General features: G+C 43.6%; 1 protein-coding gene across 1 annotated transcript in view; it reads right to left on the bottom strand.

Annotated features, from left to right (window-relative positions):
- plppr3a (phospholipid phosphatase related 3a) overlaps positions 1-17446 on the bottom strand; it is a 128478-nt gene that overhangs the window by 81350 nt on the left and 29682 nt on the right. The window contains exon 2 of the mRNA XM_068016614.1: positions 7831-7952. Within this exon, the coding sequence (XP_067872715.1) occupies positions 7831-7911 (81 nt within the window). The 5' untranslated portion in view covers positions 7912-7952. The remainder of the gene's footprint in view (positions 1-7830; positions 7953-17446) is intronic.

Here is a 17446-nt window from a genome sequence, read left to right as displayed (position 1 = left end):
TATCAAAAGCCTTCTGAAAATCCAAGTATACCACGTCCACCAACTCTCCTTTATCAATTCTGTAACATACTCAAAAAACTCCAACAGGTTCGTCAAACATAATTTCTCATTCATAAACCCATGTTGACTATGCCCAATCAGATCATTATTATCCAAGTGTCCACTTATCACATCCTTTCAAATAGATTCTAGCATTTTCCCAATGACTGATGTAAGGTGAACAGGTCTGTAATTCCCAGTTTTCTCTCTCCCTCCCTTCTTAAATAGTGGGGTGACATTTGCGACCTTCCAATCTGCAAGAACCGCTCCAGAATCTATAGGATTTTGGAAGATGATCACCAATGCATCCATTATCTCCACAGCTACCTCTTTCAACACTCTGGGATGTAGAATATCAGGTCCTGGGGACTTATCAACCTTTAGCCCCATTAATTTCTCCAATACAATCTTCTTACTAATACTAATTTCTTTCAATTCCTCATTCCCCCTAATCCCTTGAATCTCTAATTCTGGGAGATTTCATGTATCTTCCTCAGTAAAGACCGACACAAAGTAATCATTTAGCTTCTCTGCCATTTTTCTCTTCACGATTATAAATTCTCCTGACTCTGTCTGCAATGGACCCACATTTGTCTTAGCCAAACATTTCCTTTTTACGTAGCTGTAGAAGCTTTTACAGTCCGTTTTATATTTTTTGCTAGCTTACATTCATATTCTATTCTCCCTTTATCAGTTTCTTGATCCTCCTTTGCTGTGTTCTAAAATCCTCTCAATCCTCAAGTTTACTACTATTTCTGGCAACTTTATAGGCTTTTTCTTTTAATCTTATACAATCTTTAACTTCCTTTCTTGTCCACGGTTGACTGCTTTACTTTTGGGATTTTTGTGCCTTGAAGAAATGTATAGTTGCTGTAAACTATGTAATATTTCTTCAAAGACTATCCATTGCCTATGTACTGTCACACCTTTTAATGTATTTTCCTAATCCACCTCAGTCAATCTGCCCCTCATACCTTCATAATTTCCTTTGTTCAAATTTAACACCCTGGCTTCAGATTGAACTACCTCACTTTCAAACATAATATAAAATTCTATCATATTATGGTCACTCATTCCTAAAGGTTCTTTTACAACAAGATTATTAATTAGCCCTTTCTCATTACATCATACTAGATCTAAAATAGCCTGTTCTCTAGTCGGTTCCTCAACATACTGCTCTAGAACACTATCCCTCCAGAAACTTGTCCTCCACAGCGTTAGTACTCATTCGGTTTACCCAGTTACATGCAGATTGAAGTCACCCATGATTACTGTATTACCCATGCCACATGCTTCTCTAATCTCCTGATTAATACCATGCCCCACACTACCACTACTGTTTGGTGACCTATAAATAACTCCTACCAAAGTTTAATAAAAGCAAAATACTGCGGATGCTGGAAATCTGAAATAAAAACAAGAAATGCTGCAACCACTCAGCAGGTCTGGCAGCATCTGTGGAAAGAGAAGCAGTTAACGTTTCGGGTCAATGACCCGAAGTTTGCTGCCCCTTGCTGTTTCTTAGCTCCACCCAAATAGATTCCACATTTTATTCTTCCGATCTGAGATTCTCCCTTAGTAATGTAATGATCCCGTCCCTTATTATCAGTGCAACATCACCTCCTTTTCCTTTTTGCCTATCCTTTCTGAATATCGAATATCCTTAAATATTCTGTTCCCAATCTTGGGCACCCTGTAGCCACATTTCTGTTATGGCAATTAGATCATACCCATTTACCTCTATTTGGGCCTTTAAATCATCTACCTTGTTGTGAATGCTGCGTGCATTCAGGTAGGGTGCCCTTAACCTTGTCTTCTTGACATTCTGCATTCTAAGCCTAGTTGATGCTTGCCTTTGTTTCGCCTGCCTTCTAATGTCACTTGCTACTTTTCTACCTCCCATTACCAGCTTTACTTCCTTCCTTCCAGTTTGAGTTACCCCTCAGGTTCCCATCCCCCTGACAAGCTAGTTTAAACCCTCCCAAACAGCACTAGCAAATCTCCCTGCAAGGATATTAGTTCCAGTCCTGTTAAGGTGTACCCGTCTATCTTGTACAGGTCGCACGTGCCCCAGAACTGGTCCCAATGCCTCAGAAATCTGATGCCTTCCCTCCTACACCAATTCTCCAGCCATGTGTTCAATCGATCAATTCTCCTATTCCTATGCTCACTAACATGTGGCACTGGGAGCAATCCTGAGATTATTGATCTGGAGGTCCTGCTTTTTAATTTCCTTCCTAACGCCCTAAAATCTGCTTTCAGGACCTCAACCCTCTTCCTACCTAGGTCATTGGTACCAATGTGGACCACGACATCTGGCTGTTCACCCTCCCCCAGAAGGATGTCATGCAGCCGTTTCATGACATCCTTGACCCTGGCACCAGAGAGGCGACACACTATCCTGGAGTCATGGTTACTGCCGCAGCAATGCCTGTCTGATCCCTTGACTATCGAATCCCCTATCACTATTGCTCTTCCACTCTTCTTCCTCCCTTCCTGTGCAGCTGAGCCACCCGTGGTGCCACGGACTTTGCTCTGGCTGCACTCCCCAAGGAACCAACACTCTAAACTAGTATCCAAAATGGAAAATCGATTAGCAAGCAAGATAGACTCAGGGGACTCCTGCACTGCCTGCTTGGTTCTCTTAGACTGCCTGGCAGTCACCCATTCCCTTTCTGTCTGCATGTTCCTAACCTGCCGTGTGACCACCTCCCTAAACGTCCTATCCACACAGTGCTCTGCCTCGTGGATACACAACAGTGACTCCAATTGCCGCTCAAGTTCTGAAACCCGGAGCTCAAGCTTCTGCAGCTGGTGACACGTCCTGCAGATGTGTTCGTCTAGGACACCTGGTGTGTCAATGACTTCCCACATACTGCAGGACGTACATTCCACTTGTCCAAGCTGACCTGCCATGAAGTAACTTTCAAAACTTTTTATTACAATGAGAAGTAAAATAACTTACCAGTTACTCATCAATCAACTTCTTCCCCTGTACCAAAGAGAGAGAGGGGCAGCAACTAGAGGCTGAAAAAAGGTAGAAGAAAGAAAGAAAGGAGCCCCTCCCTCATGCACCAAACTCCACTTTACACTCTGTTCACTCAAATTTATTTTCTTCTTCATTTATGTTCCCCTCCTTACTGAACTCCCTCACTTACCAAACTCCCTTCTTAATACAAGAAATGCTGGAACCACTCAGCAGGTCTGGCAGCATCTGTGGAAAGAGAAGCAGAGTTAACGTTTCGGGTCAGTGACTCTTCTTCGGAACTGTTCCGAAGGGTTCCGAAGAAGGGTCACTGACCCAAAACGTTAACTCTGCTTCTCTTTCCACAGATGCTGCCCGACCTGCTGAGTGGTTCCAGCATTTCTTGTTTTTATTTCAGATTTCCAGCATCTGCAGTATTTTGCTTTTATCCCTTCTTAATACTCTGTGCCCTTCAGCAGCACTCAGTGGTCATTATTCACTGCCAGTAAACCCTCTCCAATTTGCTCTGAAGTTGTGGTTTTTGAATATCATTGCCTAGGGCCGTGTAGTCCTTCATTCATCATCAAATTGGGCTAATTGCTCTACTCCTTCTTCTTCTGTCTTAAATGCCAGATATTTGCCTAACTTAAGCACTACTAAAATGTGAAGTGTGCTTATTACACGAACAAGGTCAATAAAGCCAAAAGGGAATTCAGGAGAAACTTCTTTATCCAACAGGGTGGTTAGAATGCGAAGCTCACTTCCCTGTGGAGTGGTTGTGGAGAATAGGATTGAAACATTGAAGGAGAAATTAGATAAGCACATGAGACAGAAGGAATAGCAAGATATGCAGATAGGGTTAGATGAAGAGGAGCAAAAAGTGGCTTGTGTGGAGCTTAAACACCAGCTTAGACCAACTGGGCCAAATGGGCTGTTTCTGTGTTGTGAACTTGATGTAATTCTATGTAACGCCAGAACTGCTTTTATCTTGCAATGTGGTTCACACTAGAAAGGCTGGCTTGTGTTGTTTGCATCTCATGTAATCTCCTGTAACCTGAAAATAAACTCTGAATTTTCATACATAAAGGAGGAACGTACGGCGTGAATCTGTGCCATTCCAAAAGATGACACCTCCAATAATGTAATTCTACGCCACACCTCTACTTGATTCTTTCCAGACAACCTAATGTAGATTGAAAACTCACCTGAGGTGAACAACTCCCTTATTATCAAGTGTGAGCTATAGCTCAGTTGGTTTAGCTCTTACCTCTAAAGGTAGAAAGTTGTATGTTTAAATCTTACTCTAGAGACTTAACCACAGAATGTAGCCTGACAGTGCAGTGCTGAGGGGATGCTGTCCTTTGAATAAGCTATGGAAAGCACAGATATCACACCATATTGTTCCTTCTTTAAGAATGAAAATTAAAATGTTAAGCCATCATAAAGAACATGCAATTTTTAATGCAACTAACACTCATGACATAAAAATGCATTAAAACAAAAACAGCAAATACACCACAGATCTCAGTAAGGATAAACTTTTTTTAAAAATTGCTATTCTTTAAACTCGTACATGGCTCTTTAAACTCAGGTGCGCTGCTCTTTAGCTTCTGGGAAGAACCGTTATAATGAGCTGGAATCCTTTTGGATACAGGGATTGATAGCCAACAACAGCTTGTAGTCATATAGCACCTGTAACATAACAAAACGTCCCAAACCACTTCACAGGAGCATTATAAAACAAAATTTGACAGAGCTATGTTGGGCGTTATTAGAGCAGGCAACCAAAAGCTTGGTCAAAGTAATTAGAATTAGAACATTACAGCGCAGTACAGGCCCTTCGGCCCTCGATGTTGCGCCGACCTGTGAAACCATCTGACCTACACTATTCCATTTTCATCCATATGTCTATCCAATGACCACTTAAATGCCCTTAAAGTTGGCGAGTCTACTACTGTTGCAGGCAGGGCGTTCCACGCCCCTACTACTCTAATAGGTTTGAAAGAGTGTCTTGAAGGAGGAAAGAGAGGTTTAGGGAGGAAATTCCAGAGCTTAGAGCCTTGGGAGCTAAAGGCATGGCCAAGAATGGTGCAGTGATTAAAATCCGGGATGCTCATGGGGTCAGAATTAGAGGAGCGCAGAAATCTTGGAAGATTGTAGGGCTGGAGGAGATTTCAGAAATAGGGAGGGGAGAGGCCATGGAGGAATTTGTAAACTAGGATGAGAATTTTAAAATTGAGGTGTTGATTCACCAGGAGCCAATACAGATCAGCCATTGTTCCTCACAAATTCTTATTTCACAAAATTAACTACACCGGTGACAGTGTCCAGTCACCATTTTAAAATCTACAAACAACTTATTATGCCCCAAGGGTTCAATTAAGATTCAATAGGTTATTAGCCAATACAGTTTATGGGTAACACTGCTCAGTAGCAGCAGTCTGGATAATTCCTGCACTATCCCACTCTATTATATTTCAGCTTTCCAGTTTGCTGTTTTAATTGAAATGGACATAATAAAATGTCAGACAGGAAAAGAGCAACTGGTCCATCCAGCCTGTCCCACACAGTCATGGTACTATATACATCATAATACAGATAGTGTGTGACCAACTGAGGGAGGCAAAACATTAAAACAACCTGAGAACACCTAATGTTCCGACCCCTTTAAGTGATAAAAACTAGTCCAGGAGACCACGTTCCATCACCATACTTGCCATCTGGGCTTGCGTGCAATAAAAAGGTATCATTTTTTAAAAATTCATTCTCAGGCGAATCACCAGCGAGGCTGACATTTATTGCCCATCCCCTAATTCCTTGAGTTTCACACAGTTGAGTGGCTTGCCAGGGTCAGGACACTGGGGATAACTCACTTGCTCATTTTCAAAATAGTGCCATGGTATCTTTTACATTCACCTGAGAGGGCTGACGGGAACTTGGTTTAATGCCTGACTGATGGCACCTCCGATAGTGCAGCACTCCTTTAGTACTGCACTGGATTGTCAGCATAGATTACGTGCTCAGATCTCTGGAGTAAGACTTCCTGATTCCGAGGAATATGCTACCAACTGAACCACAGCTGACACAATGGATGTTAAAACTTCTCAGAATGTGGCTGTATTTTAATACAAAGGCAAAACACTGCAGATGCTGGAAATCTGAAATAATAGAAATTGCTGGAAATACTCAGCAGGTCTGGCAGCATCTGTGGAGCGAGAAACCAAAATAACATCTTAGGCCAATGGCCTTCCATCAGAACTGGTAAAAGTTAGAAATGTGAAAGTGGGGAGGGTTGGAAAAAGAACACAAGGGAAGGTCTGAGAGAGGTGGAAGACAGGAGACATTAAATGACAGAAGGGTTGGTGGTGCAGGGCCAAAGGAAGTGGTAATGGTTCAAGTAAAGAAACAAAAGATGCGTCTAGAGGAGGTGTGAATGGCAGAATGATGAGCAGCTGCTGTCTGAAAGCAAAGAAAGAGAAACACAGGAGAGTAAAACCTGCAAAGAGAAAGGAAACAAAATGAGGGTAGAGATTACAGTCTGAAATTGTTGAACTCAATGTCGAGTCCGGAAGGCTGTAAGGTGATTAATCGAAAGATGAGGTGCTGTTCCTTGAGCTTCATTGAAACACAGCAGGAAGCTGAGAACAGAGAGGGCGGCATGAGAGCAAGGTGAAGAATTAAAATGATAGGCGACTGAAAGCTTGGGGTCACACTTAAGGACTGAATGGAGGGGTTCCACAAAGAAGTCACCAAACCTGCATTTGGTCTCCCCATAGTAGAGCAGGCCACATTGTGAGCAGTGAATATAGTATACTACTAAATTGAAAAAAGTGTAAGTAAATTGCTTTCACCTGAAAGGAGTGTTTGGGGCCTTGGATTGTAAGGAGAGAGGAGGTAAAAGGGCAGGTGCATTTTAGTACAGTGGGGTAATTGTATTATAGAACCACAGGAGATACCCAGACTACTCAATGTAGTAGGTGCCAATATAGTAGCTGGCAATGCTGATACATTAGCAGGTTGTCAGTTCCATCAATACTAAAATGATCAGTACTGCTGCAGGTATTTAGAGTATTTAGAATATAGCTGATAATACATACACTACAGCATACACACAAGCTGAAGATAATAATGTATCTTATCAGACTGTTGTAATAGCAGAAGACCCAGACTATGGTGATATATTACTCCTAACTGCCCTTTAAATCTGTATCATGGATCATTGGCCAAGTGGAGCAACCTTAGCTAAAAGGTACTGGGAAAGAACTGAGAAAAGTTAGAAATGTAATAGGTTTTAAGAAAGTGAAAGTGGGGAGGATTGGAAAAAGAACAAAAAACAGTTTGTCCCTCAACCAACATTACTAAAAACAAATTATCTGATCATTACCACTCTATTTGTGGGATCTTGTTGTGCACAAAGTAGCTGCTGTATTTCCTATATTACAACAGTGACTTCACCTCAAAAGTCATTCATTGGCTGTAAAGCACTTTGGAATGTCCTAAGGTTATGAAAGACTTTATCAAGTCTTTCTTTCTTTTGAATGTTCACTGCAAGATAAGCAGCCTAGTTCTGAGTGCAGTGAGATGCCACCAGTCTGAGTACGTACTTTGTAGATAGAATTTATAGAAATGGCAGCCTGGGTAGCTGGTATATGAAGCACCAGTTTGCGTTGGAGTGAAATGCTTGTAAAATGCAGAGGGGAGTGAAGGGAAAGTTATGCACTGAGTGAACAGCATGCTGTCAGAATCTCACTCTGTTCTTTCCTGTACCTTTTAGCTACTGGTTGTGCCACTTGCCCTACGACCCATGATACAGCCACGGGACTCACCTCTACAAAGTAGAAGCAGGGAAGCAGGGTCATGCTGTCCTTCGAGAGCTTCCTCTTCTGCATTTCCTTCGCAGAGATCATTCTGACGTATTCTGCCACAAGACCATGGGCAAGTCACATATCTACAGAGAAAGAAGAATTGCTTTAATTCCTTTCTGATTCCACTCCACTGATAATACAGCCAGGTCTTTATATGATGCAATATATGTCCTGGATGCATATATCAAGTAATGTATACTCTAATCATTATAGCAGGTTCATCAACTCTTATGCCATGCAAATAATGAATAGCAAGAAGTAATTGCAAATCCTATGTCACACCAAGAATGGCAAAAGACATCAGAGACCAGGAGAATGATTGAATCACAGAATGTTATAGTACAGAAACAGACAATTCACACCAATATAGATTCACAGAATGTTACAGTACAGAAACAGGCTTTTCATCTCAGTATCACTGAAAGGCTGGACTAGTAATCCAGAGGCCCAGAATAATGCTTCAGAGACATGAGTTCAAATCCCAAGACAGCAATGTGGGTGACTCTTAGCTGTCCTCTGAAATGGTCTAGCAAGCCACTCAGTTGTATCAAACCACTACAGAAAAGTCAAAGAAGAAAACCAGACAGACAACATACCATTGACCCAACCACCAAAAACAACAAAGGCACATCCTTCCCAGATAACCCTGCAAAATCCTTCTCACTAACATTTGGGGAATCGGAACAGCTGTCTCAGAGACTAGTCAAGCAACAGCCTGACACAGCCATACTCACCAAATCATACATTACAGCCAATGTCACAGACTCCTTCTTAGGTATGACCTGTTCCACTGGCAAGATAGACCTGCTAGAGGTGGTGGCACAGTGGTATACAGTCAGGAAGCAGTTGCCCTGGGGGTCCTCAATATTGACTCTGAATCCCATGAAGTCTGATGGCATCAGGTCAAACATGGGCAAGGAACCCTCTGCCAGGCAGTCTAAGAGAACCAAGCAGGTAGTGCAGGAGTCCCCTGATATGATCGCACTCGCTAATCAGTTTTCCATTTTGGATGCTGCTGAGGGTGATGGTTCCTCAGAGGAGTGCAGTCAGAGCCAAGTTTGTGGCACCACAGTTGGCTCAGCTGCACAGGAGGGGAGAAAGAAGAGTGGAAGAGCAGTAGTGATAGGGGATTTGTTAGTTAGGGGATCAGACAGGTGTTTCTGCGTCAGTAAACGTGACTCCAGGATGGTGTGTTGCATCCCTGGTGCCAGGGTTAATGATGCCATGGAGTGGCTGCAGGACATTCTTCTGGGGGAGGGTGAACAGCCAGAGGTCGTGGTCCACATTGGTACCAATGACATAGGTAAGAAGGAGGAGGAGGTTCTGAAAGTAGATTTTATGGAGCTAGGAAGATTAAAAAGCAGGACCTCAAAAGCAGTAATCTCAGGATTACTCCCAGTCCCACGTACAAGTGAGCATAGGAATAGGAGAATTGAGCGATTGAACACATGGCTGAAGAACCGGTGTAGGAGAGAGGGCATCAGATTTCTGAGGCATTGGGACCAGTTCTGGGGCAGGTGGGATCTGTACAAGATGGATGTGTTGCATCTTAGCAGGACTGGGATGAGTATCCTTGCAGGGAGATTTGCTGGTGCTGTTGGGGAGGATTTAAACTAAATTGTCAGGGGGATGGAAACCTGAGAGGGAGCTCAGATTGGAGGGAAGCAAAACTGGTAACATGTCTGGGGTATGGGAACCAGGAACAAGCATCAGAGAGGAATACCAAGATTCACAAAATACTGGAGGATATAGATAGCATGAGAGTAGGGAATAGTAAGTTATAAGGTGGGGTCAAAGTAAAGAAGAAAGTAATAAAGTCTGAATCAGGGTTAATGTGCATGTATGTGAATGCATGCAATGTGGTTAATAAGACTGGTGAGGTACAGGCGCAGATTGCCATCTGGAAATATGATGTTGAGGCAAGAACAGCGACCTGGCTGTCTTTCAAGTTGTTTTTCTTCAGGTTTGCACTTGCTGCTGTTCAATATTCAGTGTATTCACACCTAATCTGTACTAATGCTTTGTCTTTCAACACATCATTAACATATTGTTTGCCTTTGCTCCGTGACCTTTTGGTCAGCTATGTGGCCTGGTCCAATCTGCACCTTCTCCTTTGTTATCTCTTGCCCCACCCCCACTTCACTTGTTTATAATCTGTGACTTTTCTAATATTTGTCAGTTCCGAAGAAGGGTCACTGACCCGAAACGTTAACTCTGCTTCTCTTTCCACAGATGCTGCCAGACCTGCTGAGTGATTCCAGCATTTCTTGTTTTTGTTTCAGATTTCCAGCATCCGCAGTATTTTGCTTTTATCAAAGAAGAGCAGGACTGGGTGTTAAATCTTCCTGGATACAAGGTGTTCAGGAAAGATAGGAAAGGGAAAAAAAGGGGGAGGGATGGTGGTATTGATTAAGGAGAGCATTGCAGTGTTGGAGGAAAAGGATATCCCAGAGGGGTCTTTAGTTTTTTTTTTAAGAGATACAGCACTGAAACAGGCCCTTCGGCCCACCGAGTCTGTGCCGACCATCAACCACCCATTTATACTAATCCTACACTAATTCCATATTCCTACCACATCCCCACCTGTCCCTATATATTTCCCGACCACCTACCTATACTAGGGGCAATTTATAATGGCCAATTAACCGATCAACCTGCAAGTCTTTGGCATGTGGGAGGAAACCGGAGCACCCGGAGGAAACCCACGCAGACACAGGGAGAACTTGCAAACTCCGCACAGGCAGTACCCAGAATCGAACCCGGGTCACTGGAGCTGTAAGGCTGCGATGCTAACCACTGCGCCACCCGAGGCACAGAAACAATTTGGCTGGAGCTAAAGGAACAATGAAGGTGCAGTTACATTACTCGGTGTTGTCTATAGGCTACCAGCTAGTGGGAAGGACATGGAAAAACAAATTTGCAAGGAAATTACAGAGGTGCAAAAATTATAAGGTAGATATGATGCGGGATTTTAATTATCCAAACATAGACTGGGATAATAGTAGTGTAAAGGGCAGTGAGGGGCAAGAGTTTCTAGAGTGTGTTCAGGAAAATTTTCTACAACAGTATGTTGCTAGTCTAATGAGAAAGGACGTACTGCTAGACCAGGTTCTTGGGAATGAGTGGGTCAAGTGGATCAAGTATCAGTAGGAAAGAATTTCGGGGACAGTGATCATTGATCATAAGGTTTAGGTTGACTATGGAAAAGGACAAAGAGCAATCCAGGGTAAGAATAATGAACTGGGGGAAGGCCAACTTCAATGGGGTAAGAATGGAGCTGGGGTGAATAAATTGGAGTCAAAAGCTGGCAGGAAAACCGTTAGATAAACAATGGACTACCTTCAAAGAAGAGATAGTTTTGACACAGTCAAGGTGTGTTCCCTCGAAGGGGAAAAGTAGGGCAAACAAATCAAGATCTCCCTTAATGACAAAAGAGGTAGAGATTCAGATAACGAAGAAAGAGTGTGCTTATGACAGATGCCAGGTAGAAAATACTATTGAGAACCAGGCTGAATATAGAAGGTCCAGAGGGGCAGTGCAAAAGCAAATAAGAGAAGCAAAGAGAGAGCATGAAAAGAGATTGGCAGCCAGCATTAAAGGGAATCCCAAAGTTTTCTATCGACATATAAATAGTAAAAATGGTGGTAAAAGGAGGAGTGGATCCCATTAGGGATCAGAAAGGGTATTTACACATGGAGGCAGAGGGCATAGCTGAGGTATTAAATGGATACTTTGCATCTGTCTTTACCAAGGAAGAAGATGCAACTGAGGCATTGTTGAAAGAGGAGGGAAGTCAGGCACTAACAGGGGTTTAAAATTGATTAAGAGGAAGTATTAGATAGGCTGTCTGTACTTAAAGTGGATAAAACACCAGGGCCGGATGAGATGCATCCAAGGATACTGAGGGAAGTGAGGGTGGAAATCGCAGAGGCACTGGCCATAATTTTTCACTCTTAGACTCAGGGGTGGTGTCAGAGGACTGGAGAATTGCAAACATTACACCCTTGTTCAAAAAAGGGTGTAAAGATAAGCCCAGCAACTACAGGGCAGTCAGTTTAACTTTGGTGGTGGGAAAACTTCCAGAAAAAATAATTTGGGACAAAATCAATAGTCATTTGGACAAATGCAAGTTAATTAAGGAAAGCCAACATGGATTTCTTAAGGGAAAATCATGTTTCACTAACTTGCTGGAGTTTTTATGAGGAGGTAACAGAAAGGGTTGATGAGGGCAATGCTGTTGATGTGATGTACATGGACTTTCAAAAGGCATTTGATACAATGCCACACAACAGACTTGAGCAAACTTGTAGCTCATGGAATAAAAAGGACAGTAGCAACATGGATATGAAAATTGGCTGAGTGACAAAAAACAGTAGTGGTTAATGGATGTTCTTTGAGCTGGAGGAAGGTTTGTAGTGGAGTTCCCTGGGGGTCAGTGTTGGGACCCTTGCTTTTCCTGTTATATATTAATGAGCTAGACCTTGGTGTACAGAGCACAATTTCAAAGTTTGCAGATGATACAAATCTTGGAAGCATTGTGAACTGTGAGGAGGATAGTGTAGAACTGCAAAAGGACATAGACAAGTTGGTGGAATGGGCAGACAGGTGGCAGATGAAGTTCAATGCAGAGAAATGTGAAGTGACTCATTTTTCTAGGAAGAACATGGAGAGAATAAAGGGCACAGGAACAAAGGGACCTAGGTGTATATGTGCATAAATCATTAAAGGTGGCGGGACAGGTTGAGAGGGTGGTTAATAAAGCATACAGTATCCTAGACTTTATTAATAGGGTCATAGAGTACAAGAGCGAGGAGGTTATGTTGAATTTTTATAGGACACTAGATCGGCCTCAGCTGGTGTATTGCATTCAATTCTGGGCGCCGCACTTTAGGAAAGACGCGAGGGCATTGGAGAGAGTGCAGAAAAGATTCACGAGAATGGTTTCAGGGATGAGGAATTTCAGTTATGAAGATAGATTGGAGAAGTTAGGACTGCTTTCCTTGGAGAAGAGAAGGCTGAGAGGTGGTTGAAGTGAAGTATTCAAAACCATGAGGGGTCTGGACAGAGTGGAGAGAGAGAAACTGTTCCCACTTGTGAAAGGATCGAGAACGAGAGGGCACAGATTTAAAGTATTTTGTAAGAGAAGCAAAAGTAACATGAGGAAAAACTTTTTCACACGGAATGGTTAAGGTCTGGAATGCGCTGCCTGAGAGTGTGGTGGAGGCAGGTTCAATTGAACCATTCAAAAGGGAATTAGACAGTTAAATGAATAGGAAGAATGTGCAGGGTTATGGAGAGAAAGTAGGGGAATGGAACTGAAGGAATTGCTCTTTTGGCGAGCCAGTGCAGACACGATGGGCTGAATGGCTTCCTTCTGCACTGTAAGGATTATGTGATTCTGATTACCACCTACTGCCCTCCCTCAGCTGATGAAGCAGTACTCCATGTTGAACGCTACTTGGAAGAAGCACGGAGATTAGCAAGGGCACAGAATGCACTCTGGGTGGGGTACTTCAATGTCCACCACCAAGAGGGGATTGGCAACGCCACTACTGACCAAGTGCGCCGTGTCCTAATGGACAGATCTTCCTGACTGGGCCTGGTGGTGAAAGAACCAAGAGGGAAAAATCTGCTTGACCTCGTCCTCACCAATCTGTCGCAGATGCATCTGTCCAGGACAGTATTGGTAGGAGTGATCACCACACAATCCTTGAAGAGCCAAAGTCCTGTCTTCACACTGAGGATATCCTCCATCGTATTGTGTTAAATGGAATAGATTCAGAACAGATTTAGCAATTCAAAACCGCATGTGGGCCATCAGCAGCAGCAGAATTGTATTCAACCACAATCTGTAACCTCATGGCCTGGCATATCCCTCACTCTACCATGAGCATCAAGCCAGAGGATCAACATGGTTCAATGAGATATGACAGGAGCAGCACCAGGGATACCTAAAAATGAGGTGCCAACTTGGTGAAGTTAAAATACAGCGCTACATGCATGTTAAACAGCAGAAGGAGTATATGATGGACAGAGCTAAGTGATCCAACAGCCAACAGATCAGATCAAAACTCTGCAATCTTGTCACATCCAGTCATGAATGGTGGTGGGCAATTGAACAACTGACCAAAGGAGGAGGTTCCACAAACATTTCCAATAATGGGGCAGCCCAGCAAGTCAGTGCAAAAGACAAGGCTAAAGCATTTACAAACATCTTCAGCCAGAAGTTCCAAGTGGATGATCCGACTTAGCCTCCTCCTGAGGTTCCCAGCATCACAGGTACTGGGCTTCAACCAATTCGATTCAATCCACTTGATATCAAGAAATGGCTGAAGACACTGGATACTGCAAATGCTACGGGCCCTCTCAACATACTGACTGTCGTACTGAAGATTTGTGCTCCAGAATCAGCCTCGGCCATAGCCAAGCTATTCCAGTACAGCTGCAACACCGGCATCTTGCTGAGGATACAAAGCTAAATGGGAATCTAAGCTTTGAGGAGGACACATGGAGGCTGCAAAGAGATATAGACATGTGAAGTGAGTGGGCAACAAGTTGGCAGATGGAGTACAATGTGGGGAAGTGTGAGGTTATTCACTTTGGTAGTAAGAATAGAAAAGCAGAGTATGTTTGAAAAGGTGTGAAACTTTTAAATGGTGATGTTCAGAGAGAATTGGGTGTACTTGTTCAAGGAACACAGAACGTTAGTATGCAGGTACTGCAAGCAGTTAGGAAGGCAAATGGCATGTTGCTTTTAATGCAAGGGGTTGGAGTACAAGAATAGGAAAGTCTTGCTACAATTGTACAGGTCTTTGGTGAGACCACACCTGAAGTACTGTGTGCAATTTTGGTCTTCATATTGAAGGAAGGATATACTTGCATCGTAAACAGTACAATAAAGGTTCACTAGATTGGTTCTTGGGATGAGAGGGTCTGTCCTTTGAGGAGAGTAAATTGGGCCTATACTCTGGAGTTTAGAAGAATGAGACATGAGCTCATTGGAACATAGAAGATTCTGAAAGAGTTTGACAGAGTAGATACTGAGAGGCTGTCTCCTCTGGCGGGGGAATCTAGAACACGGTGGGGCACAGTCTCAGGATAAGGGGCCAATCATTTAGGACGGAGATGAGGAGACGTTTTTTGCGCTCAAAGCATTGTGAATATTTGGCATTGTCTACCCAGAGGGTTGTGAATGCTCTATTGTTGAGTATAGTTAAGGCTGAGATGGACAGATTTTTGGTCTCTCGGAGCAGGCAGGACAGTGGAGTTGAGGCCATGATCAGATCATCCATAATCTTACTGAAGGACGGAGCAGGTTTGAGGGGCCCGCTGCAGGAGTTCCTCAGGGTAGTATCCTAGGCCCAACCATCTTCAGCTGCTTCATCAATGACCTTCCTTCAATCATAAGGTCAGAAGTAGGAATGTGCACTGATAATTGCACAATTTTCAGTACCATTCACAACCCATCAAATATTGAAGCAGTCTGTGCCCTTGTGCAGCAAGAGTTGGACAACATTCAAGCTGAGGCTAAGTGGCAAAAAAATCGTGCCACACATGTGCCAGATAATGACCATCTCCAACAAGAGAGAATCTAACCATCTCCCCTTGACTTTTAACGGCACGACCATCACTGAATCCCCCATCATCAACAACCTGGGGATCACCATTGACCAGAAACATAACTGGACCAGTCACATCAATACTGTGGCTATAAGAGGATCAGTGTCTGAGAATTGTGTGGCAAGTAACTCACCTCCTGCCCACTATCTGCAAGACACAAGTCAGGAGTGTGATGGAATACTCTCCACTTGCCTGGATAAGTGCAGCTCCAATAACACTCAAGAAGCTCGACACCATCCAGGACAAAGCAGCCCGCTTGATTGGCACCCCATCTACAAACATTCACTCCCTCCACCACCAGTGCATAGTGGCAGCATTGTGTACCATTTACAAGAGGCACTGTAGCAACTCACCACAGCTCCTTCGACAGCGCCTTCCAAACCCGCAACCTCTACCACCTAGAAGGGCAAGGACAGCAAATGCACGGGAACACCACCACCTGCAAGTTGCCCTTTAAATCACTCACCATCCTGACTTGGAACTATATTGTCGCTGGGTCAAAAACCTGGAAATCCCTCCCTAGCAGCACTGTGGGTGTACCTACACCAGATGAGCTCCAATGGATCAAGATGGTGGTTCACCATCACCTTCCTAAGGGCAATTAGGGATGGGCAACAAATGCTGGCCTTGACAGCGATGCTCAGATCCTGTGAATGAGTAAAAAAAGATCCATTCATCCCAAAGTAGAATCTTAGATCACAGAATGTGTGATCATTTGTAAATCCCATTATATTAAGTCACTAGGACAATGGAGAGTGGATGATTGCAGCCAGCTTGGCTTTAATAAGTCATCACTGATGCCCCTAATTAAGTAAAGAATCAAGGGGGTTGTAAAAGCCAATGTTTCAGATCAAGGACAGAGCTGCAGGATGAAGGACAGGTGATGATATGTGTGGTCTTCGTGAGCCTAATAATAACAGTACTCAGGAGTGCTGAGCTTTTAGTTCATTAGGTTGAATTGATGTTGAGCTACACGTGCTGGCCATTGTGACACAAGGGGATCTTGATCACGTCAGAAGTGGACTATTGGTCTTTCTTAACCTCTGGAGAGCTACTGTTAAAGTTGGAAAAGAAAAGGAGTCTGAAATAGCTGTCAGCTACAACAGCAGCAGCACGTCTTCCTATACGTTTCTGAATGCTTAAGAGAAGCAAAACCAACAATGACAGGTCAAGAGACCCAAGCTGCCTACTGAGCTGTTGAAGTTGGACTCTGAGGAAGAAGTCGATGCCGGGGCGGCACAGTGGCGCAGTGGTTAGCACCGCAGCCTCACAGCTCCAGGGACCCGGGTTCGATTCCGGGTACTGCCTGTGTGGAGTTTGCAAGTTCTCCCTGTGTCTGCGTGGGTTTTCTCCGGGTGCTCCGGTTTCCTCCCACAAGCCAGAAGACTTGCAGGTTGATAGGTAAATTGGCCATTATAAATTGTCACTAGTATAGGTAGGTGGTAGGGAAATATAGGGACAGGTGGGGATGTTTGGTAGGAATATGGGATTAGTGTAGGATTAGTATAAATGGGTGGTTGATGTTCGGCACAGACCCGGTGGGCCGAAGGGCCTGTTTCAGTGCTGTATCTCTAATCTAATCTAAAATAACCTTGAGCATATTGCTGCAGCTACATTGTGGCCACAAGAGAACTGGATGGTGTACTTGGCTCCACTGCTCACAGGCAGCCTACTGGGCTGTTAATCATAATTCTACACCCAGCTATTAGATTGTCAAGGAAACCATTCTACAGTGGTTTGGGGTAACTGAGGAGAGGTACTGGCCATACTGCTGGGCATGAAGTCTACAGGCAGGGGAGATGCTTATCTGAGTTCAGTCAGCTGCCAGACCTATGCTGAGGTTGGTTGACCACAGGAACATTTTGAAACCTTGAAATGGCAGAAAAGTTTTGCTGGAACAGTATTATTATTTGCTTAGTGAATGTAAATCTCTGGAACCAAGTGATAGCCTCATTTG

The sequence above is a fragment of the Heterodontus francisci genome, chromosome 36, assembly GCF_036365525.1.
Source record: "Heterodontus francisci isolate sHetFra1 chromosome 36, sHetFra1.hap1, whole genome shotgun sequence".
In the NCBI taxonomy this organism is placed as follows: domain Eukaryota; kingdom Metazoa; phylum Chordata; class Chondrichthyes; order Heterodontiformes; family Heterodontidae; genus Heterodontus; species Heterodontus francisci.
The sequence above is the reverse complement of the archived record's forward strand: the minus strand, read 5'-3'. Positions and strand labels throughout refer to the sequence as shown.